The sequence below is a fragment of the Chiloscyllium punctatum genome, chromosome 15 (genome assembly GCF_047496795.1).
Source record: "Chiloscyllium punctatum isolate Juve2018m chromosome 15, sChiPun1.3, whole genome shotgun sequence".
NCBI classification, from domain to species: domain Eukaryota; kingdom Metazoa; phylum Chordata; class Chondrichthyes; order Orectolobiformes; family Hemiscylliidae; genus Chiloscyllium; species Chiloscyllium punctatum.
Window position 1 is genome coordinate 28,965,922 of NC_092753.1, and position 25,657 is coordinate 28,991,578.

The 25,657-nt window shown below is 39.3% G+C and overlaps 1 protein-coding gene across 7 annotated transcripts in view; it reads right to left on the minus strand.

Annotated features, from left to right (window-relative positions):
* Positions 1 to 8,049: 8,049 nt before the first annotated feature.
* glra2 (glycine receptor, alpha 2) overlaps positions 8,050 to 25,657 on the minus strand; it is a 196,422-nt gene continuing 178,814 nt past the window's right edge. For all 7 annotated transcript variants that reach the window (XM_072584843.1, XM_072584841.1, XM_072584845.1 and 4 more), the window contains one exon: positions 8,050 to 10,896. In XM_072584843.1, coding sequence (XP_072440944.1) covers positions 10,618 to 10,896 — 279 coding nt within the window. In that variant the 3' untranslated portion in view covers positions 8,050 to 10,617. The remainder of the gene's footprint in view (positions 10,897 to 25,657) is intronic.

A 25,657-nucleotide genomic window follows, 5' to 3' on the forward strand; every position in this document is an offset into this window, starting at 1 on the left:
AGAACGTTCAAACTCAACAGTGACAGTCACCCAAGGTTAGAATCAAACCCAGGTCACTGACATTGTGAGGCAGAAGTGCTAACCACTGAGCCACCATCTCACCCAGAAGGGAAGAATCGTAAGAATACCAAACCTCACAGTGAACAAAAAATTATACTTCATGGGAAGAGAGCGCTGATTCGTTGGCAAGTGGACTTTGATTGTTAAAGGCACTAGGGAACACTTGATTACCAAAAACCCGAAAGAACTGCAGATGCTGGAAATCTGAAACAAAAATAGAAGTTTCTGGTAAATCTCAGCACCTGCAGAGAGAAATCAAGGTTAATATTTCAGGTCCTGTGACCCTTCATCAGAACTGAAGTCAATTACCAAGCTTCTGTTTACGTTCAAAGCAGGCAAATCAACTCCGATTAGTCAAAGCACTGACGTGGGTGTTGTACAAGAAAATAACTGTTCCCTAGGTTTTTGTTTAGTTGGAAGAAACACACAGTGCTGACATATGCTTTCAATTCGGAAAGGACAGAACAGAATGTGTGAATGTATCTAGCATCCAGCACAAAAGATGATGTGTCCAACACACAAAGTGTAATGTGACAGATGATTTTCAGTACTGATAAGATTCCAGCAATGTAAACTTTATGCTCCAAAAGCTGGTAGACTAAACTAAATAGTGTGGTCTAACAACAGTTAGAGCATAGATTGCACCCATTTTATTGTGCTTGCAAAACTCATTTCCAACATTAGACCTGATTCCACGATTGGACAACACTTGACAAGCAATGTTGTCTGAACTAAGAATTACAGTAGCAACCAATTTAACATCATCAGTCAGGCTCCTGTGAAACACAGGAGTAAACCATTCAACTTCCTAAGTCATTGGTGGCAGTCAATGAGATCGAGGCTGACCCATACCCAAGTTCCATCCACCTATCCTGCCTGTCTCTACATCATTTAATAGGTTTGGCAACACCCATCAGTCATGATTTGGAGATGCCGGTGTTGGACTGGGGTGTACAAAGTTAAAAATCACACAACACCAGGTTATAGTCCAACAGGTTTAATTGGAAACACACGAGCTTTCGGAGCGACGCTCCTTCATCAGGTGATTGTCATAATCACCTGTGTGATTTTTAACTTTGAACACCCATCTGTGCAGTTTTGACACCTTCAATTGATGTAGTCTTAAATGTAACACCAAAAGACACTTAGATTAATGCATGAATAGGAAAGATTTGGAGGGGTATGGGCCAAGCGCAGGCAGGTGGGGCTAGTTTAGTTTGGGATTATGCTCAGCATGGAGTGGTTGGACCGAAGGGTCTGTTTCCATGCTGTATGATTCTATGACTTGGCTGTCCTTCCAGCACATGTGGGACACCTTAACATATAACTGAATTAGTACTGTTGCTGATTACAATTGATTTACCACAGCACTAGATGTAAGCACAATATTGGAAAACTGCAGTCAATTTCTCAATTTATTCCCCTGGGCAGAACTGCTAGCTTCTGCTGAGGTTGGGAACTGAGGCAGTGGCACTGGGAAATACTTATGCTCATTCTTTTCCAGAGTCTCTCATATCGAAGTAATGGATTCAGGGCCTGGGAAAGAATACCTTTCCTCAAAAAAATGGATAGCCAGTTAGGCTCATTAGGAACCTTGATAAGGGAAAATTAAAGGAAGCTAACTGTGGCACAGTGGTAATGCCCTTATGTCTGGGATCAAGTCCCACCTGCTCCCAAGATATGTCACAATATCATCGAATAAGTGAAACCTTGTTTTCTGTGAAACAAATCCCAGCTTTCATTAATAAAATAGAGTTGGAAAGCTGGATGCACAGCAAAAGCAAAAGACTGATTGGGGACAGTCAGCGTGGGTTTGTGTGTGCAAAATCACATCTCACTAACTTGAGTGAGTTTTTTGAGGAAGTGAAGAAGAGGATCAATAAATGCAGAGCAGTAAACCTGGTCCAAATAGACTATGGTAAAGCATTCCACATGATAGACTGGTTAACAAGGTTAGATCTCATGGAATACAGGGAGAACTCGCCATTTGGATACATAACTGGCTTGTTGGTAGGAGACCATGGGTGGTGATGGATGGTTGTCTTTCAGACTGGAGTCCTGTGACCAGTGGTGTGTCACAAGGATCGATGCTGAGTTCACTGCTTCTTGTCATGTCTTTTAATGATTTGAATGTGAACATAGGGAGTATGGTTAATAAGTTTGCTGATGAGACCAAAATTGGAGTTGTAATGGACAGCCAAGAAGGATATCTCAGAGTACAACGGGACCCTGGTTAAATGGGCTGATGGGCCAAGGAATAGCAGCCAGGGTGCAATTTAGATAAATGTGAGGTGCTGCATTTTGGAAAGGCAAATCAGAGCAGGACTTACACTCTTAATGGTAAGGTTCTGGGAAGGGTTGCCAAGAAAGAGACCTTGGAGTGCAGGTTCATAGTTCCTTGCAAGTGGAGTCTCAGGTGGATAGGATAGTGAAGAAGGCATTTGGCATGCTTTCCTTTATTGGTCAGAGCATGGAGTGTGGGAGTTGGGATGTCATGTTGCACCTGTAAAGGACATTGGTAGGCTACTTTTGGAATATTGAGTGCAATTCTGGTCTTCTGCCTATAGGAAAAATGTTGTGAAACTTTAAAGGGTTCGGAAAAGATTTACAAAGATATTTCCAGGGTTGGAGGGTTTGAGCTATAGAGAGAGACTGAATAGGTTTGGGTTTTTCCCCCAAGGTGTTGGAGGCTGAGGGGTGACCTTATAGAGGCTTATAAAATCATGAGGGACATGGATAGAGTAAATAGGCAAGTTCTTCTCCCTGGGGTGGGAGAGTCCAAAGTCAGATGGCATAGGTTTACATTGAGGGGGGACATATTTAAAAGGGATCTAAGGGACAACCCTTTTATGCCACCACCATTTATTTATAATGTCCAAGATCCCATTTGCTTCATTTCTTATTTGTTTAACCTGAAGTTCTCACCTGTTCTAGATAATTAGAAGTTTGGAACAGCAGTAGGCCATTCAGCCTTTCGAGGTGGTACGTATATGGAATGAGCTGCCAGAGGAAGTGATGGAGGCTGATACAATTATAGCATTTAAAAGGCATCTGGATGGGTATATGAATAGGAAGGGTTTAGGGATATGGGCCAAATACTGGCAAGTCAGACTAAATTAATTTAGGATTTATGGTCAACATGGACGAGTTGGATTGAAAGGTTTGTTTCCATGCTGTAAAGCTCTATGGCTCTATAACACATCTGTGAGGAGGATGTAGAGAGGCTTCAATCTGATTTGAACAAGCAAATACATGGCAAATGAAGTATAATGTGGATAAGTGTGAAGTATCTAGTAGCAAAATCAGGAAGGTGGATTATTATCTGAATGTCCCTATATTGGGGAAGAGGGAGCCTGGACGTCCTTCTACACCAGTTGCTGTAAGTAAGTATGCAATGCAGCAAGCAGTGAAAAAGGCATATGATATTTTGGCTTTTATAATGAGAGGATAGCAATTGTCGAGGGCCTTGATGAAACTTTATTTAGAATAGAGTGTGCAGCTTGGGCCCCCTTATCTGAGGAAGGTGTTCTGACTAAGAGGGAAGGCAACAAAGATTTGCCAGACTGATTCCTGGATTAATTGGACTGATGTATGAACTGGATCAGTTTGGATTATATTCACTGGACTTCAGAAGAGGGGATCTGATAGAAACCTATGAAATTCTAACAGGACTAAACTGAGTAAACACAAGAAGGATGACCAGGGAGTCCAGAAACAGGGGTCACAGTCCACGGATATGGGGTAGATCATTTACTACTGAGATGAGGTGAAATTTCTTCAAAAGTAGAGAGGTGAAGCTGTGGAATTCTCTGCCACAGAAATTGATTGAGATCAAAACTTTGGAAGTTTACAGGAAGGAAACAGATGTAGATCTTAGTGTTAAAGGGGTAAAAACATCTGGGGATAAAGCAGAAACAGAGTACCGATTTGCATGATCAGTTCTTCATGTTGAATGATGGAGCAGACTCGAAAGGCTGAATGGCCTACTGCTGTTCCAAACTTCTAATTATCTAGAACACGTGAGAATTGCAGGTTAAACAAATAAGAAATGAAGCAAATGGGATCTTGGACATTATAAATAAATGGTAGCCATGATTTGGAGATGCTTGCGTTGGACAGGGGTGGACAAAGTCAAAGAGCTACAACACTAACTTATAATACAACAGGTTTATTTGAAATCACAAGCTTTCGGAGCATTGCCCCTTCATCGGGTGGAATCACCTGACGAAGGGACAGCTGTCCGAAAGCTTGTGATTTCTAATAGACCTTTCGGACTATAACCTGGTGTTGTGTGACTTTTGACATTATAAATAGAGGTATAGAGATCAAAAGCCAGAATGTTGTTAAACTTGTATAAATTGTTAGTTAGGTTCCTCATATTGTATCACATTCAGGGCACCTTACCTTCAGAAAGAGCCAACGGTATGGAGGGAAGATGCTTACAGTGCCATGAGTTGACTGGAAAAGCGGAGTGTGTGCTCCTTAAAGGAAAAAAAGATCAGCAGGAGATTTGATAGCGGTTTTAGAGCACATGAATTTAAAAACTACACCATATGACCACAGGTCTATGTCGTTAATGTAGATTAAAAATAGCAGCAACCTATATGAGACCAATCAGGAGCACTGCTAAAACTCTTCCTGTAGTCTGAAAACAGCTACTTAGTGCAAGACATTGTTTTCTATCCTTTAGTCGACTTTGCATTCATGCTGCTGCTTACCTTTTTACCCCATGGGTTTTAAATTTACTGACAAGCCAAACATCTGGTACCAAATTAAATGCCTTTTGAAAGCTCATATACACAACTGCACTCACCCTCAGCAAAGCGCTTGACTAACTTAGTCAAATACAATTTCCCATTGATGAATCCATACTAATTCTCTCTTATTAGATCATACCTGTACAAATGAGCATTAATTTTTTCCTCCTGATTATTTACTAAAGCCTTCCCACTACTGATATTTAACTATAATTCCCAGGTCAATTCTACTCCACTTGTTGAAATGCATGCAACATTTGTAATCTCCAGGACAATCCCTGTAAGTATGGAGGATTGGAAGATTATGGCTGATACCTTACTTTTCTCAGCAACTTCAGATACAGTACATCACGACTGGACTGGGTCATTTATCCACCTTAAGAGAGATCAGTCCTTTTAATGACTTGTTATGTTTATCTGATTTTAATGTAATCCACCTCATGCCTACTGCCTCTATCAATTGATCCCCATATTGGTCCCAATTGATCTTATTGTTACTTAATAAGCCTTATCCTAACCCTTTTCACTGTTAATATCCCTCTAGAAGACTGTTATGATTCCCATTTTTCTAAAAGCAATTCCCATAATCCAGTGTTTTCAAACCTAATGAAGAATTTATTAATTCTGCCAGTGGTTATCCTTATTGCTTTTCATTTATTCCTAAAAAGATATTTATTGAGTTATTCTAAACCAACAAGTTGTAATGAAATACACTAAAAACACAGACCGGTATCTGTCTGGGGTGAAATGGGTCTGGCTGGCAGTGAATTTGCCACAGGGTAATCAGATTTGTAGGTTTTACCAAGTGAATCCCTTATCCTTTATCCTGAGATTGCACTCAACCATGCCAAAATACAATTCCAGGTATTCCAATTTATTTTCCTCTTTTCTTTTGCTTAATGCTGGACAGATTCAAATAAAACAAATTCTGAAGATAAACAAATTGGGGGATATAAAAAACACAGTTGTTTAGTCATGCTTGGTAAGTAAGAGGCTGCAATCACCTACATTTGTCTTTGTCACATTCAAGAGTCTTATGGTGAACATAAGCCCCCCTCCATCCAAAATGAAACTGCATGCATTTATATTTTTCCACCTAGTTCATTCAAGGACTGACTTGATAGCTGGGAATAAAGAAACAGAAAAGTCTACCTAGCCTATCAAATGTGTTCAAACATCTAATTATGTAACAGCTAATCAATAAATGAACTCAAACTCATCAGAATCTATCAATCTAAGATTAGATATTTTCATTTAAAGGCTAACCTCAACAGCTTTTGGTGTGTTTGGGCATGAATTGTCAGTTCCATAATTGCAAACATTTTAGTCTGATGAAGTGCTTTCTGATACCACTCCTGAATAGCATAGGTCTAATTTTAAGATGATGTCTCCTTGTTCTGGATTCCCACATCAGTCAATACAGTTTCTTTCCAGCATACGTCTCAGAAATGGACATCGTGGCATATTGAAAAATACATAATAATAATTTTTTAAAAATCAAAGAGCTGGACTTTTCCCTTTGGGACAGGAAACATGTGTCGGGAGAGTTCCTAATCTTGCAAGCCTGTCTCCTGCAAGGCACTTGCCACCCATTCTATTTGAATGATGGGTGGTGGGGTTGGATTGAAACCTGGGCTGCAGCTTCTAAAAGGCAGTGCTGAAGATTGGAAATCCCAAGGAAGAACAGAAGGATAGAGTGCCTGCCTCTATTCACTGGGACCATAGTTCAGTTCTGTGTTAAGCAGCCTAACCATTACCCCTCAACCTCTCATCCATAACCTCCTCAGTCCCAGTCATTTCACAGCAACCCCTTGCCCCCTCCATAAACACATTGAGCCCTTCTATAGCCTCCATGCTCCTCCACATTCCCATATTCCCTATTATGGTCAGAACACATAAGCCCTACAATATAATTGTAAATCTTTGATTCCACAAAACACTTCAAACAATAAAGTCTACTAAGGAGCTCATAAATCTGTCAATCTAAACAAACCTCTTAGCCCACTTGACAACAGTAGCAATAATGCCTGCTGGACTGAATTTACTAGTGGTTCAGGTGTCCACTAAGCATTCATAAGCAGCTTTCATCACACAACTGTGTCCACAAAACCACCAGGGTTAAATAAATTAAAGCTTTCAAGTAGTAGAATAGATGAAGATCTGCTTGAAAAGTTGAAGAAGTAGCTGACCTGTCAATTAAAGAACTCAATCATTTCTTACAATGCTTCAAGGGCTAAACATTAGTTGACCTGACAATCCATGAAAATATCAAAGCACAGCGTGCAACTGATATAGCAAAATATTTAACTCAATCATGTCTAACATAGAAGAACTGGATAAAATAAGCTCATGAACCTGAAGGCTTTACCATTTAGCATATAGCATTCCATAGTAGCATGCAAAGTTATAAACATTTTAAAATTACACATTAAAAAGATTCCTGTCTCCAGAATGGGTTTCATCCATACTTCACAATATCTCTTAACTTGTCCCAACCATACCTCCTTCAGGAAACTTTAAAGCTAACTCTATGAAAATTACAGGACATCTGAAACTACTTTCCCTACAATGCAGTCAGTAGCATTTGGGTTGCTGTGTGTGGATTTGTGACCCATGCCTTTAAAAATGTTACATAACAAGAATGTTAATAGGGATCTCAGAATTGGTCCCCATCCCTTGCTTCCTGCACCATCATCTAATGTGTGTTTACCCTGTATTGGGACAGCAAAATCCAGTTTATCTTCATCTTAATCTGTCTCCAAAATATTATAATTGAGTTTTGGCAAATTAGAGACTAACCTGATTAGTAGAATGAGGAATCAAATTATAACACAATTGCCATAATACTTTATTTTCTTTTTCAGTAAGGATTGTTCCTTGATATTATGTACAGAGAATTATCTGCCTATTCCCATAATGTGCGTTATCCATACCACCTACAATTTAAAGTAGTGAAATAAATTGTCCAGTATATCATATCTAACACCTTCTATCTTGCATGGAATTTCTTTTTCTATACTTCGCCACATCCTCTTCTGTGAAGTTCCAAGAACATCCTGGTCAGATATGCAAAATCGTCTGTGCATGAAACCTATTAAAGAAGATTTACTTGCTTGCAACTACGAAACAGTAATAATGTATGGAATTTGAACATGAAAGGTGCTGATTCTGTCCTATATTTGTGATGGGATGGAGTTGATGACCAGAGAATTAGGCTAAATGACATAACCACTTTCTCCAGCCTACGCTTTTATTCTGAGTTCAGTACAAAGGTTTCTTCCGACACAGTTTTGTATATTAATTGATATAAATGATACACTCTTTTGGGTGGGATAACACATTTTTTTTCCAGCAATCTAATGTCTTCTGGTTTTCAACATTGGAAACTACTTATGTTACCAAGATTGTGTTACAAGATGATTTTTGCAGTACGTTACACTCTAGTTTGTCATTTATATAAATGATTTGGTTGAGAATATAGAAAACATGGTTAGTAATTTTGCAGATGACAACAAAATTGATGGTATAGCGGACAGTGAAGAAGGTTATTAAAGAGATCTTAATCAATTGGGTCAATGGCCTGGAGAGTGGCAGATGGAATTCAATTTGGATAAATACGAGGTATTGCATGTTGGTGAAACAAACAAGGGCAGGACTTTTACAGATAAAAGTAGGGTCTTAAGGAGTGTTGTAGAACAGAAAGACCTAGGGGTTCAGATACGTAATCCTTTGAAGGTTGTGTCACATGTAAGCAGGTGGTTAAGCAGGTGTTTAGCACACTTGCTTTCATTGCTCAGACTTTGAGTATGGGGTTAGGAAGTCATGGTGATTTTGAACAGGATGTTTGTGAAGTCTCTTCCGGAGTACTGCATCCAGTTCTGGTCACGCTGCTATAGGAGGGATATTATTAAATTGGAAAGGATTCAGAAGAGATTTACTGGGATGTTGCAGGGAATGGAGGGTTTGAGTTATAAGAATAGATTGGATAGGCTGGGAGTTTCTTTCATTGTAATGTAGGAGGTTGAGGGTTGACCTGATAGAGCTTTATAAAATCATGAGGGGTAAAGATAAGGTAAATGGTAGGCATCTTTTCCTTGGAGTGAGGGATTTCAAGACTAGGGGGCACATTTTTATGGTGAGAAGAGAAAGATTTAAAAAGACAAAAGGGACAATTTTATTACATGGTGAGTATTTATGTGTGGAATGAACTTCCAGAGGAAGTGGTGGATGTGTGTACAGTTACAACATTTAAAAGACATTTGGACAAGTACATGAATAAGAAATGTTTGGAGGGATATGGACCAAGCGCAGGCAGGCCGGATTGTTTGGGATTATGGTCGGCATGGATTGGTTGGGCTGAAGGGTCTGATTCCATGCTGTATGACTGTTTGGCAGAAGCAGAAAGGGGTTTAAGGTATGTTGAAAAAGGAACAAAATAAATTGTAGCCACTTTATTTACATTGCAGTTAAGTAGATGTGAACAGTTTCTTATTTCTGAAAGGTTTGATTTACTTACCTAGACATTATTCTTTAAGGGATATGCGAAAGTGAAGCTCAGTTTCCAAATAAAAACATATCTACTCCTAATCTCCTTTAATAGTCTTCCTTTGATCAAAATAACCTCACACCAGCAAAGAAAGGTTAATTGTTTTTCCAACTGCATTCAAATTGAAGAACAATAAACATTTTATATCAGAAGTAGATTTAGGAATAAATTAGGAGTGTTTAATATTCTTTGACACAATAACCTGTCTAAATGCTATTGGTTTCACTTATTACTAACATAAAAAGCTACAGCATTAAGACCTTTACAAGGCTAAACTGAGCTACAGCATTAAGGAAACAACCATCTTGTTAATTATACAGTGGTGAAAGTCACACAACAAGATATTTACAGTTTGGCACTTTGACATACATATGAAACAAAGCAACAGAATGTTTTTAAAGCACAACTCCCTAAAAATTCAAAGAAAAAATTAAGAAGTGTATGCAATCTGAATATATGCCTTTAAATAAATTACACAACATAAACCATCATTTTACTACTTCAAGTTAATGACTAATATCTTCCTGAAGTGTGAAAATTTTAAAATGTTCTACTAGAATATCAAAGTATATGTTTTTTTCATATACATATATATATGTAGAAATAATTTTTCAAAGCACAGAATGACTCTGGTGAATGTCTAACATCTACATGACAATGAAATGTAGCTCAGTTGGACATTGTTTTAATATAAAGGCAGTGATTTCTTGTAAAAGTTTGGTCCACTCTTGATTCATTGTACTGGAACCATTGTAAACATACCAATCTTTGAAAAAAAAAGTGTGATCTTGTTTCTGTTGCATGTCCATAAAAACTACCGTTCCTTAAAAATATGAAACAACTGTAGACTTGCTTTATTCTTCTAGATGCTTTTTTCCTCTACCACCTCCATGCCACCACCAGTCACCACACCCAAACTCTCTTCCCCACTCAAAGGCCTGGCCTCTAACCTGGAACACTTGGCTCCTTTACCACAGTTTGCCAGAACTGGCCTGGATAGGTTTACAGGGGAAAATTATCAGGCAAAGTTAGACACTGGAAGAACATGTCCCAATGGGCAAAACAGTGCATTATGGCATGGTTTAATATTGTAGCATTCTAATGCTGGCCAAGTAGAATGCAAACATTTTCAGCCTTCTGTCAATCTAAGTTAGTCACTTGGTGAGAAACACAGTCAGCAAACAACAAAGACAACTTAGCATAACTTGGTCATGAGCAGTCCAAGTGAAGGGAGGCCTTCTGGTGGAATGTTGCCTACTGCTGATGGACAGCTTCATGCCGTATAATTTTGTATGTAATCCAGTAAAAGATGTTAAAAATGAGGAATGCTAGAGGGAAGGCAGCACGGGATATCATATCAATTCTTTTTGCTCTGTCAACGAACTTCTTTCTGATGGCCTCTGCATCCTTGGGCTGTGGTGGTGGAGGATTTGGAGCCACTGTTTTGACAGCTGTGCCATCTTTGACTTGAAGGCAATGACCCATCCCATATCCACTGAAGTTAAAGCGACTCTCCCGGACCAGTTCTTCATCCTATGGGAGCAAAGAGATGACAGAACAGAGCAGCTGAGAAGGCAGCAGAAGCAAATCTGACCAGGTGACAACCTGATTTCTACGTATACACAACATTTGTGTCCCGAGAAAGTATCTGGGCAAATCATCGAATTGTAATTTTTAAAAAATTATTGCTGAGCATATTGATTCCCATGCTTGCAACTACCTTGAGAACTTGAAATTTTCACATTTCTGGGATCAACATTCTTAGATCCAAAAGTTATTTTCATTTTGTTAAAGAATCTGTCTTCTTACTGGAGGATGGAGTTTAAGTAAAGAAATTACCAGCTGGGAAAACTGTAAATGATACCAGTCCTCAAGGCAGCATCTGACATGGGAGCCTCCTATAATCTTTTCTTTATGAATTTGAACAAATGGAACTCTTATGGACAATTTGATAAATGCACCACTTAGCTTGCTACTGCTTTGCACAGAATAACTGAGACCCAGATTCAACACCAGGCCTACATTGTTTTCACAGATAGCTGGGCAAAATTGTTCTTAAAATATTGCAAATATTGGAAATCTGACCGATGAACGGAACATGTAATGTTGCACCTGGGAGACCATGAACTCCCCAGTCTGAAGGTGAGCCATTCATCATTGGCCTTCCACTAAGGTAATCAGTGATAGTCTAAGAGAGCAATAACAGAGAGGTCAAAATGGGAGTGGAATAAAGTATCAAAATGACACTCAGTTGGAAGGTTCATGCTTGCAGGTAAGAGGTGTTCAACAAACCAATCACCCAATCCACATTTGGTCTCCCCCGTCTAGTGTTTTTTAATTTATTCATGGGAGGGGGCATCGCTAACTAGGCCAGCATTTATTGCTCATCTCTGCCTGCACGGCTGTTAAGAGTCACCCACATTGCTGTGGGTCTGGAGACACACGTAGACCAGACCAGATAAGGATGGCAGTTTCCTTCCCTAAAGGACATTAGTAATCCAGATGGTTTTTCCAACAATCGACAATGGTTCTAGATTCTATTATTGAATTCAAATTCCATCATCGGCCATGGGGACTCCAGAACATTAGCTGAGTTCCTGAATTAATAGTCTAGTGATAATACCACTAGGCATTGCCTCCCCTACACTACATCATGTGCACATGTACACTTCGTGTGCAGTGAACAATATATTAAATTGAATGAAGTAGAATTAAATATTGGAACTTAGAAGGAGCATTTGAAACAAAAGAAGGAAACCACCAGTTTGAACTAACTTAATTTGAATAATGTAATGATTGACAACTTCTATAGAACCTAAACACAACATTAGGTAGCATCCTGGGTTGAAATAATGTCTTTAAATTCATTGTTTCAACATTTGAAAAATATCAGAATGTAAAGGATTGATTCAATCTTAGTCCAGCAGAGCCAGGTTGGTTGTTTACATGAAGATTTTCTGTTTTGGAAGCAATATTTTCCTGATGACGTCTTTTTCAGAACTCAGCAACTTTGCTACATGGTTTAACATGACAATTAATAAAAGAATAGGATGGACAAATGATTCCACAAAAAACACATTTGTTCAGTGGTGTTTAGGCTAATTGTGTTTTATGAGATTTTGTTCAAAAATAATTCAATCGCTTGATTAAATAATCAAAAACATTGTCAATCTGAATGAAGGTCAAGACTGTAACTCATTGTGAATGAAGGCTAGCAGACTTGAAGAAAAGCAAAATACTGGAGAAACTCAGCTGATCTGGCAACATCTGTGGAGAAAGAAACAGAATATTTTGAGTCTGATGTGATTCTTCTTCAGAACTGAAATAGGCTGGAAAATTGTGTTTTTAACTAGTCGACAGAGGGGAGAGGAAGGAGTGGGCAAAACTTTTGGTGAGGGTGCCCAAAGTAAACACGAAAGTGGGCACTAATGGTGACGAAGGAGAGATAGAGATGCTAAATGGGTGTAACTGAAGGTGTTGGAAGGAGGAAATTGATCTGCTTCTGAAAGTAAAGCCAACAAGATACAAACAAAATATGACCAGAGAGGAAGGAAGAGGATGTAAGAGAAATGGAGGATACAGATTAAGCTCTGAATTTGTGGAACTTGATATTGAGTACCAGAAGCTGTAAAGTGGATAAAGAGAAAATGAGGTGTTATTCTTGTACCTTGTTTTAAGTCTGCAGCTGGCCCAGCATGGAAATTTGAGCCTGGGAGCAAGATAGCAACTGGAAGGTAAAGGGTCATTTTTACACACGAAGTGCAGCTGTGCTACAAAGCAGTCTGCATTTGTTCTCAGCAATGTGAAAGAGACCACATTGTGAACAATGACTAGATTGAGAGAAATGCAACTAAATGCAGCTCCTTTAGCTTGAAAGAGCATTTAGGGTCTTGGACAGTGAGGAGGGAGATGGTGAAATTTTGCATCTATGATTGTGTTGGAAAGCTCCACAGGGGAAGTCAGGAAGTGTAAGGACTGATGGAGGAGTGGACCAAGGCATCAGAGAGTAAATGGTCCCTGTTGAATGCTGGCTGTGGAGGAGAGGGGCCATAAGATCATAAGACCATGTTCAGCTGTTTGGCCCATCAATCGGCTCTGCCATTTGATTATGACTGATCTGCTTCACAACCTCATTCTCTTGCCTTCTCCCTGCAACTCTTGATTCTTTTACTAATCACAAATCTATCTCAGTCTTAAATACACTCAGTGACGTGTCTTCCACAGCCTCTGTGGCAAGGAGTTCCACAGATTCACTACCCTCTGGCTAAAGAAATTCCTCCCCATCTCAGTTCTAAAGGGTTGTCCCTTCACTCTGAGGCTATGTGCTCAGGTCCTAGTGTCTCTTACTACTCCACATCCACTCTATCCAGGCCGTTCAGTCATCTGTAAGTTTCAATCAGATCCTCCTTAATTCTTCTAACCTCCAGTCAGTACCGACCCAGAGTCCTCAACTGCTCCCCATATAATAAGCCCTTCATCCCTGCAATCATTGTAATAAACCTCCTCTGGACCCCCTCCAATGCCAGCACTTCTTTCCGAAGACACAGGCGCAAAACTTCACACGGGCGACTGTCTGTGTGGAGTTTGCACATTCTCCCCGTGTCTGCCTGGGTTTCCTCCAGGTGCTCCAGTTTCCTCCCATAATCCAAAGATGTGCAGGTTAGGTGAATTGGCCATGCTAAATTGCCTGTAGTGTTAGGTTCATTAGTCAGGAGTAAATGTAGGGGAATGGGTCTGGGTGCATTATTCTTTGAAGGGTCAGTGTGGATTTGTTGGGCTGAAGGATCTGTTTCCACACTGTAGGGAATCTAATCTAATCTAAAAACTGCTCACAATATTACAAATGTGGTCTGACCAGAGTCTCATACAGCTTCAGCAGTACATCTCTGCTCTCTATTCTAGCCCTCTTGAAATGAATGCTAATATTGCATTTACTTTCCTTACTGTCAACTGAACCCTAATGTTAACCTTAAGAAAATACTGAACTATGACTCCCTAATCTCTTTGTGTTTCAGCTTTCCTAAACATTTCCCTGTTTAGAAAATAGTCTACACCTTTTCTTCCTACCAAAGTGCATAATCTCAAGCTTTACTACATTGTATTCAACCTGTCACTTTATTGCCCACTCTCCAAGCCTGCCCAAGTCCTTCTGCAGCCTCCCCTCTTCCTCAACATGACCTGTCCCTCCATCTATCTTTGTGACATCTGCAAACTTACCAACAATGTCCTCAGTTCCTTCATCTGGGCCGTTAATGTGTAACGTGAAACGTTCTGGTCCCAACATGGATCTGTGTGGAATTCCATTAGTCAGTGGCTACTATCCTGAAAATGATCCCTTTATCCCCATTCTCTGCTTTTGCCAGTCAGCTAATCCTCTATACATGCCAGTACCTTGCCCCTAACCATGGGCTATCTTATATAGCAGCTTCCTGTGCGCAACTTATCAAAGGCTTCCTGGAAATCCAAATAGATCATGTTCACTGGCTCTCCTTTGCCTTACTTGCTTGTTAACTCCTTAAAGAATTCCAAAAGATTGGTCAGTCATGGACTCCCTCTGATGAAGCTGTGCGGACTCTGCCCTATTTTACCGTGCACATCCAAGCATTCTGCAATCTCCTCCTAAGTAACGGACTCTAAAGTCTTACCAACAACCAAGGTCAGGCTAACAGGTTTCTTTTCTTTTGCCTCCCCCCTTTCTTAAATAGAGGTGTTGCATTACATTTGGTGTTGGCATCCTGCTGGAGATTGGGGAAATGGCAGAACATGAGCTTTTGAATACAGAGACCAGTGGGTTAGAAAACGAGGACAAGGGAAATCTATTATTGTTCCAAGAGGGAACAGAAGGAGTGAAGGCAGAAGTGCTGGAGATGAGTCGAACCCGTTTCCTGCCAACACCCATGTGTGGGGACCCCTTGTTTAAGGAAAGAGGAGGTCATGTCAGAGGCATTCCAATGGTAAGTGGCATCTTCAGAATAGATGTAATGGAGAGGAGAAACTTGCACAATAGAATAGATTATTGTATGTGATCTTGAGAATCTAATTATGAAATGGATGTAAATGATATTGAATTCAAAGCAACCAAAATATTAAGTACTACTTACATTAAAATAAATCAAAATTTCAAAGCCAAACAAACCTCTAGTGAAAAGCTATTACATTTAAGGCTGTACATATTTAGTAACTCCGGTTGCATTTATCCCCATGGTATCAATATTGCATTGAAATGACCGCCCAAGGATATTGCTAGTAATCTCCTATCACATTTCAACCACTACATCATCTATTCAGCAGGGTATTCCAATTAACTGAGTAAGCAGTCATAATCAAATAAAGTAAGCTTTTATGGATTAACATCTTGCTTGCCAGGCAACTATTCAATATTACAGTAAATCCAGCAATTGTTCCTTTCCAAAGGGGAGATACTTGGTATACACAATAGACTTGTAATTTGGTTTGTACACCAATAAAGAACTCATAAAATGCTTACAACGCACAGACGGTGGGAAATATATTGGAATCAATCTGCTGAGAATTATAAGCAAAATTCCAATTTGAATCCTGAGTTAATAACAGCAGGTGTTATAGGAGGAGAAATCCTTGCCATCTGGAGACGATAATTCCTACCAAGCCATTTTGCTACCATTGAAATGCTTACAACATTCTGAGTGTGTTAAAACCAGTGGTGCAAATATAACAATGTCCTAGTGATTGACAGAGTTGAATTCAGGACTTGTTCAAGGTATTTGGAGGACAATGCTCTACTTTGTTGTATATTTTTTTCACAGTGGAAACAAAACATACTGGACAACAACTTTTCAAACAGCTCGTCAGCTGGCTCTGTTAGTCGTGATCTTTGGATGCATGAGATTGTGTTAGGTACAAGCACCAGCTTCAGAAAGGCGATATTTCTCATCATAACATTTCCTCTAATTTACCGCAAAGCTGAAATGTAACTGTATTTGTTTAGGCAAATTATAGTTTAATAACAACTTGCATTTCTATATTTTGTATTGTAACAAAGATCCCATAGAGATTAATCAGATAAAACGTAGAGACACAGCCATGTGATTCCTAAAGTGTGATGCTGAGGCTTCGTAGAATAGTATAGCACAGAAGGAGACCATTCAGTCCCTTGAAGATGCTGTGGCTCTTTTAAAGAACAATCTCATTATTACTGTTCTGCTGCACTTTCTCGATACTCCAGTAATGCTGACACCTTCAACTGTTTATCCAATTCCTCTCTGAAGGTTCATATTAAGTTTGCATCCTCTATCCCATCAGGCATTCCTTCCAAAACGTAAACATTCATTGGAATCATTCTCTGTTGTCAAACACCTTAAACCTATTTCCCCATGTTATCAACATTGCTGACAGTGGAAACAGTTTCTCTTTATTTACTCAGTACTGCTATCAAATCTCTATTCCCCTCTGCTCTCTGGAGAACAACCCCAGTTCTATAGCTACATCTATGTAAATTGCTCATCCAATATTACAGTAAATCTCTTCTGTACTGTCTTCAAAGCCTTTGTGTCTTTCCTCAGGTGTGGTGCCTGGAAAAATATTCTAGCTGAAGTGGCATTTTATGTATAATTAGCATGAAGACTTAATGTCAGTACTCTATAACGTCATTTGTAAAGGTCAGAATCCCATATATGTTATTAACTGCTTAGTATGACCATTAACTCTGTGTTTTGCCCTTAAAATTGTACCATTTAGTATATTTGGTTTCTTCATATCAGAATATATAGTTTTAAAGTTGAAAATTTCAGCTGACAGGTTTTCTCATATTCCACCAGTCTGCTTCTATCCTTATGAAGTTCATTACTATTTTCCTTACTCTTTATGACTTCTCTAAGTTCTACGTCTATGGCAAATTTCAGAGTTATGTCCCACAATCTAAATCCAAGTCATGAATGTCTATCAGAAGCAGCAGTGGTCTTTGTTCCAAACTGTGAGAAATGACACTGTATTCCTCTCTCAAAATATAGCCATTCACCAGAACTCTGTTTTCTAATTTTAGTTAATTTTGAATCCATGTTGCTACTGCCAACTTTCTTCTAATTTTTCCAACAGGATTAATATGTAGTACTTTGTCAAATGTCATTTGAAACTCCACATTAAGAACATCAACTGCACTGTTCTCATCCATTCTCTCTGTTAGCTCATCAAAAAGCACAACCAAGTTTGTAAACCTGATTGATCCTAAACAAATCCACCCTATGCTCTCATTTTGTCCAAATGGCTGCTAATTTTCACCTATATTGTTCTCTCTTAAAGCCTCCCCACTACTGATGATAACACAACTACCCTGTAATAGCCACATGGTGTAATATTTGCAATTCTCCAGACCATTCATATTATCCCCGTACCTACAGAGTATTTACAAAAAGTCTACTCTCATTACTCTTGGCATGTTAGGATACAACCCAGAGAAAGGAAGATAGAAAAGGCCAGTGCAGGTTTGTGGAACTATCAGGTTGGAGGCTGTGGATGGGAGATCTCCCAAGGTGATGAGGTTGTTGATGGTCTGGGAGATGATGGTTTGGTGATGAGAAGTGGGGTCATGATTGAGGGGACGGTAGGAGAAGGTGTCAGAGGTTCGGTGTCAGGCCTCAGTGATGTAGAGGTCAGTATGCCATCATACCACTACGCCCTGATGAAAGGTCCCAACCTGAAAAATGGACTTTCCTGCTCTTCCAATGCTGCCTGGCCTGCTGTGCCTGCTGTGCCTTTCCAGGTCCACATTTTATTGACTAGGTTACAGCCCATCCTGATTGGTTGGTTTATCCATGTGAAGAGCTGCCAGTCTTTCAAGTATTCTATCTTTCTCTATCTTCATCCAGCTTCTGAACAACCTCCTTGTCTATCACAACTTTGGCAAACTTCTATTCCATAATAAACAACAATGCAAAAAGTTTATTTAATAACTCAACTATGTACTTTGATCCCATTTCTCCTCTGACAAACCTGTTACATTTTGGATTTTCTTTCATGTTAATTGCTATTTTATTCTCACAATTCGACTACCATTTTATTATTTCTTGATTTATACTTCTGAATCTACCATCTATGGTAATACTGAGGAATGTTATACTGTCAGCTTTCACATGAGATACTGAATGGAAGATCCATTTTCCCTCTCAGCTGGATGTAAAATGTTTGTGCTATAATTTAAAGAGAAGCCAATTTTTATCTCTCTGCCAACATCTTAAAGCTGATGGTTTATCAATTTGTTGCTGCACGCAAAAATGTCCTTTGTGAATGCTGATATATTTTCTACATTACAACAGCGACCATGTTTTTAAAGTATAGGTACTTCATTAGTTGTAAAGCTAAAGTTAGAAATATTCTGAGCTCACAGAAAAAATATTTCAAGCTATTTATTCCTCCATTACATGTTTAGCTGCCTTAGTACATTTACACACACATGAGCATTTGGAGCATTAAAATTTCCAATTGAAGGCTTATTACTTGTAAGTAAACAGAACAACTGATGTATTTGAGTTCACAGTCATGACAATATGCATTAACAACTCATGATCACCAAATAGCTGGCAGATTAAAGTTGATTTACAATTCCTCAATTTTCTGATTTCAATTGATCAGTTTGGAATCACAAGGCTGTGATATTATCATCCATCAGCAATCAGAAGAAACCTAATTTCCCGGGTTCTCAGTAACACTGGGAAGCACAACATCTTGACTTCTGGGAAAGATGTGCCAAGTTGATATCTATGACATAAATCATAAGTAAGTCAGCTGAAAAAGTCAAGTTTAAATTTGTTGTGGGTGATTCCAGGATTTTTCTACACTTTTCTGAATTGCATTCCCTACTCTTTTTAATCAATAATCCATTTTCCAAAATGTAAGGCCAGCAATGATTCTACAAGTCAACGTACATTTTAACAATAGGAGACTGCAAGATTTGCCAGTGATTATGTTAATCTTTTGGAGACCATTTCTGCAAATGTTACCATTAAAACAACAAATCAATGGCTTTTCTTGCAGTTTTGCTTTTAAGGTGCATTTTTTGTGGCTGTCAGTTTTGAGGCACTTACCCTGCACTTTAAGTGAGGTCAATCCTTCAGTTCTGAATAACCTACCATTTTATAGTTTCTATTCTAAATGGTCTCGAAGAATTTGCACGACACTGGAAACTTGCTATTGTATGAGGTACCAGAATGAATCATTTAACTCACAAAGAGACAGATCACTAGAACAGACACACACCCATCAACTTAAACACTAAAGCTAATTAATTGTGGTTTATTCACCCTATTATACAACATTTCCCTTTAATTTAACTAAGATATTAGATCCAACATAGAAACGTTTAAATATAACACCATTTTGCATTCTGCTATTCATATAATGAATGCGTACTTAAATAAACCAGAGAAAGATTTTGAACTCTCAGTTCTCGTTCTGAATGCTGGCCAATAGTAACGGAAAGCCTGTACATGTGAGTATGACAAAAAAAAACCTTCATATAATGCCTTCATTGTATAAAAACATCCTGCAGTTGCAATAAGACAAAAGTGAACTACAAGCCAAAGAAGGAGACATTAGCTTGCTGAAGAACGTGTGTTTTAATAAGGTTTATAAAGAATTAATGCAAAATGGAGGCATTTAGAAAGAGGCCGGGAAGGATAGACCATTGACAGTTGAAGGTACGCAGACAATGGTTGCTAGGTATGGATACCCAACAGAGAAGATTCCAAAAAATGTGAAGGTCTGTGGGACTTGTAGGTATGGAGAAAATGACTGAGACAGAAAGGATTAAATATCAAGGATCAGCATTTTAAATTGGAAGCATTGGGAAATTAAAAGCCAAAGTAAATAGTGAGAACTTCGAGGATAAATGAGCAATTTTGAAGAATAACATGGGTTGAGCTAAAACTTCCAGAGGGTGGAAAGATAGACTGTCTTTAGCATGCTACATCTTGACTACTGAATTCTAAGTATTATTAACCTTGTCAGTTTGTGTTCTTAATTAGTGATTGTCCTTCTTGTCAATATGGTAATTCATTGCAAGGTTTTTCTTAATCTGGGGTCTAATTCCTAAAATTATTGAGTAAAGTTTATTTCACAGGGGTATTTCTGAAGGTAAGAGTCCTCTAAAGGAAGTTCTGTCTCTGAAATGAGTGCTATTTAGTTCCAACACTTCCCTTTGTCAAAGAGGCAATAAGAGAGAACAGCTTTCAACCTATCAGTTCAGATTACATCAGACTTCAATTTCAATAGGTGAAAGGAAAATGTTCAAACACATTACTTCACCAAAGCTTAGGAAATGTTCACTATTTTAATTAGACATGCATGAACTTTAAAGTGCAATATTTTCCAGGAGAATATTTTAATGGGCATTATGGTCCCAAGGAGACTGATGTTCTTATAATGTATGTGTGGAATTCACACTATGTTCTGTTGAATTTTATCCACTGATACAGTTGTCTAGAAGAATTAAATTAAAGAAGTCCCTAATGCACTGTCATACTATTTCCTCAATCACAAGTCTTGCAGATAGACAAGGAGATGATGTTAAAACATAAGAAGTCACTTTCATGCAGATCTGTAATTTGCTTTAAAAAGAAATACCGTTCAGAAATGAAAAACTGATAAATTCCCCACAGAATTACAGAAAAGAAACAGTACAACTTTGTCTACTGCAAAGTATGAAATTCTAATGATTACTATGATTCAAACCAAAGATGTGTGAATGGCAGGGAGAATAGAAGTCAAATGAAAGTGCAAAGAAACAAGAAACATGATCAAAGAAGATGAAAACCTGGGAACACAAAGACAGGCATCACATTGCCATGATGTTACTCTTGCTTATTACAATATAATTCTACTTTAAGAAACGTAAAATATTGAACCTGCAACCATGTACAGTAAGCTTTTCATGACAGATTTATGTTTCTGCTGCTGATACCAGAATTAATTCCATCAAAGAAATATTAATGAGACAATTTGGTTATATTTTTGCAGATGCTGAGTTTCACTGAAGCAATGGTGAATAAATATAGATTTTAAGAATGCAACACAGCACAAATAGGTGCTATCTGAAAAAAACCAAAACCATTAATTCTAAATAACATGGCAGAAGATTAAAATTAGAGATGTTTTCATGACTAATGATGCATAAGGCAGATAATGCATATCCTTATTTTGGTTTCCATAACTACTTTTTCCCAGAATGGGTCATCATCCTGTTTCCAATGGCTATATAACTGCAAGAGTGCCATTCTACACCAATCATGATGAACCAGGCGACTCTTACACATTCTTCCTGTTGGTGTCAGGAGGATTTGTAGGTCCAATCTGGTTGGCACCTCATGGACTTGCCTTTTGCAGCTGTCGGATGCTGGAGTGGGACTTGAGATCAAAGGTTCTGGCCTAGAAGCAGGAACATTACCTGTGGTAATGTGAGATCAGCACCCTGGAAAATGAATAGCAACAGGCTTTCCTGTACAAACTATATACTGTGGATGGTAAGTGAGGACATTTCACTTGGAGCCCTACAAATCCAGACTTCAGTTCCATGTGATCTGACACCATGATAACATAATTCCTTTAGCACATGCTGAATAGCTATACTCAGTGTAAAAATTGATTGATTGCCACATATACCTAAGTGCAGTGAAAAGCTTTGTTTATGAGCAGTACAGGCAGATCATAGTAAGCAAGGAGTAAGCATAGAGTGAAAAGATAACACTCGGTCAGAGAGATACAGGTTGAAACACACGGTGTATGCTTGGCAATATCAATATTAGTGAGATCAACATTAGTTGAAGTTAGAGAATCCATTCATGAGTCTAATAATGGCAGGGAAGAAGCTGTTCTTGAACCTGCTGGTGTGTGTGTTCAACCTTCTGTATCTTCTGCCTAACGGAAGAGGCTGTAGGAGAGCATTACTGGGGTGCGATGGGTCTTTGATGATGTTTCTGCTGTGTAAATGAAGCCCACGGATGGAAGGTTGGCTTACATGATGGTCTGGGCAGTGCACACAACTCTCAGTAGTTACTTACGGTCCTGGCCAGAGCAGTTGTTGCTGTTATGCACCCAGACAGTATTCTTTCAGTGGTGCATCTGTAGAAGTTGGTGAGGGTCCTTATGGACAGGCCTCATTTCCTGAGCCGCCTGAGGAAGAAGAGACGTTATTGCGCCTTCTTGACTGTCGCATCTACATGGGAAGTTCAGGACAGATTGTCCATTATCGACACTCCTGGGAACGTAATACTCTCCACCTCTCAACCTCAACTCCATTGATTTAGATGGGACCACGTTCTCCTCCTTTCTTATAGAGGTCAATGATCAGTTCTTTAGATAACTAAAGTTTACTTAAAGTAATTCCCTTTATCTGTGGCTATATTTATCCTAATTGAAAAGTTGGATTTGTTTTATGACCTTTTCCTTGCAAGAATGAAGATATTTCTAACTTCTTAACCCATGATATCTCTGATTCTGCAGTCCCTTTACTGGCTGTCAAAAACTTTGAAGTTTCACTTGTTTTTAGTAATGACCCAGCCTTCTACACTGGAAAGGACTTCCTCATCTAACTGAGAGTGCATTTACTCCTGGGCAGGCTCTGTATAATAAGAACATGGATTTAATCCTTCTTGAAGATAGGACCAATTTTCCTTGAAAAGAGACAGCGAGATTTTCAATAATGGTTTTCCCTGAATCCAAATGTAAAGTCTGATGTTTCAGACTCAAGTAAATGGATGGTTTGTATTTCTGCAATTGTATTCTGAAGGAGAAAACCTATTGTCTGGAGTGTCATCTGGTGGCCAACTAACTATTTTTGTGATACTTCATATTCAAGCTGTTTTCAATTTCGGTTTCAAGAGCAATGGATTGTCTGCCCCACTCTCTTGCAATGCTTAGGATTTACGTGTTTTGGTTGTCTGCTAATGTAAGATGTTTAAAGCTGGACAAACAGCTCTGCTTACTAAAGAATTAGAAATCACACAACACCAGGTTATAGTCCAACAGGTTTATTCGAAATCTCAAGTTTTCAACGTGTAGCCCCTTTGTCAGTTGAAGTCACTTTGTCATTTCACTTGGCGCAAGGCCTATGCTCCGAAAGCTTGATATTTCCAATCAACCTGTTGAATTATAACCTGGTGTTGTGTGATTTCTAACTTTGTCCACCCCAGTAAAACACTGGTGTCCACACATACTAAAGAATTGTAATGTTTAGAAAACACATACAAGGTCTCCACAATCTCCTTTCATTGCAAGAAAGTGTTGCACACATTTGGCCGGTTATTCTGAATTTTGCAATGCTCGAGTCCCACAGATTAGTGGAGAATGGTCTGAAGATGGCTGGTCTCAACCATGGTACAGCATCTGAAAGGATCAGTACATCTTCCGGAATCTAATTTAAAATAGGTTCTCTGCCATTTCTATTGATCTATTTGTACCGTAACTCATCTCATGGGTCTATTGCTTCACCATTTGTTCTTCTTATCCCTCAAATTATGTTCTGTTCTGCAGCAGACTAAATGATGTATCTTTAAATGTTTGAACTGTAATTTGAAATTGGCTATGCCTGCTTTGGCAAAACATCTAAAAATGGCCATTCCTATGGCATGTATAGCAATGCTGCATCTATGTCTAGAAGGGTTGATGTCAATGGAGACTTTTCTAACACAATATGGACAAGGAGTGATGGCAGAAGCAACACCATCTTTCCATATCTGCCTTGCCAGCTAATCAGTCATTTTCTGATGAGCAAATGGGACTCCTTTGGAGTCAGCAGTTTAATTCCAAGAGTATTCCTTTGCAAAGCAGATTTAGAAAAGACTGTTTCACTTGTGAAGCTCTGTGCCTGCCGTTCTGCATTGCTTTTTATAATGTGAGATTTTACTTAGTCTGTAAGATGGCGGAGGTGGATACTGCAGATGCTGGAGATCTGAGTCAAGATTAGAGTGGTGCTGGAAAAACACAGCAGGTCAGGCAGCATCTGAGGAGCAGGAAAATCAACATTTCAGACAAAAGCCCAAAAGTTCCTGATGAAGGGCTTTTGCCCGAAACGTCATATTTCCTGCTCCTTTGATGCTGCTTGTCCTGCTGTGCCTTTCCAGCACCACTCTAACCTTAGACTGTATGATGCCTTCAACTGATGTTCCTACTACAATGTGGCTGTGTCTGAAGCTCTTGTCAAGTTTCCCATTGGAAAACAAGCTCACTCAGTTTCATCTGCACTTAACTGGTAAAAGATATTATCGTATTCGGAGAGTAGGTTATCACATTTTGTGAGGGAATCCACTCTAGCTCATGCTGTTGGAGAACAAGAAGTGCTGGCATGCCTGGGAGATCCAGTGCAAGTACTGAAAGGGGACAGGTTGTGCACATGCAGCCACTGGGGAGTGCGGGAAACCTGACCAGAGGATTGAGAGTTTGAGGGTGTAAAGAGGCCTGTGGGGGGGGAAGAGGCTGTTCCGAAGGTTGCATGTTTGGAGAGGCTGAAGTGATGGGATTATCTCCTTTCATTTGGGCTCTGAGAGGCCTGGGAATCCTCTTGGATGCTTGGTGCAGCTGGCATGAGGCACTGAATGGTCCACCTCTCTTCCTACATACTAGGAACGGCACGGTGGCACAGTGGTTAGCACTGCTGCCTCGCAGCGCCGGAGACCCGGGTTCAATTCCCGCCTCATGCGACTGACTGTGTGGAGTTTGCACATTCTCCCCGTGTCTGCGTGGGTTTCCTCCAGGTGCTCCGGTTTCCTCCCACAGTCCAAAGATGTGCAGGTCAGGTGAATTGGCCGTGCTAAATTGCCAATAGTGTTAGGTAAGGGGTAGATGTAGGGGTATGGGTGGGTTGCGCTTCAGCGGGGCGGTGTGGACTTGTTGGGCCGGAGGCCTGTTTCCACACTGTAAGTAATCTAATCTAAGTATGCTGACAGCAAGACAGGGATAATGTAATATGCTTTAATTATAGAGTTGAAATGGGTAAATAACATGATAGTTAATCTTTCTTGACAGAATTATTGATTTAGTCTAATCAGTATGATAGGTAATGTAGTATTTGTCCACCCACCACCATAAAATCTATCTTATTCTAAAACAGCTTTCTTGTTGCTTGGTGACTGATTGAGGAGTTATTCCTACTCTAATGTCTTGCCTCTAATATTTCGCATTTATGGTGCAGTGGTATTTTATTTCTAATTCTGCCACTAAATGTGGGTTGGCCTTTTATTGAAGATGTCCTAAGTAAGTAACCTCACAGTTTCTGAGTAACAATGGGTTAGACCACTGGAGTAATGAATTTAAGACTGCCCTGTTCCAA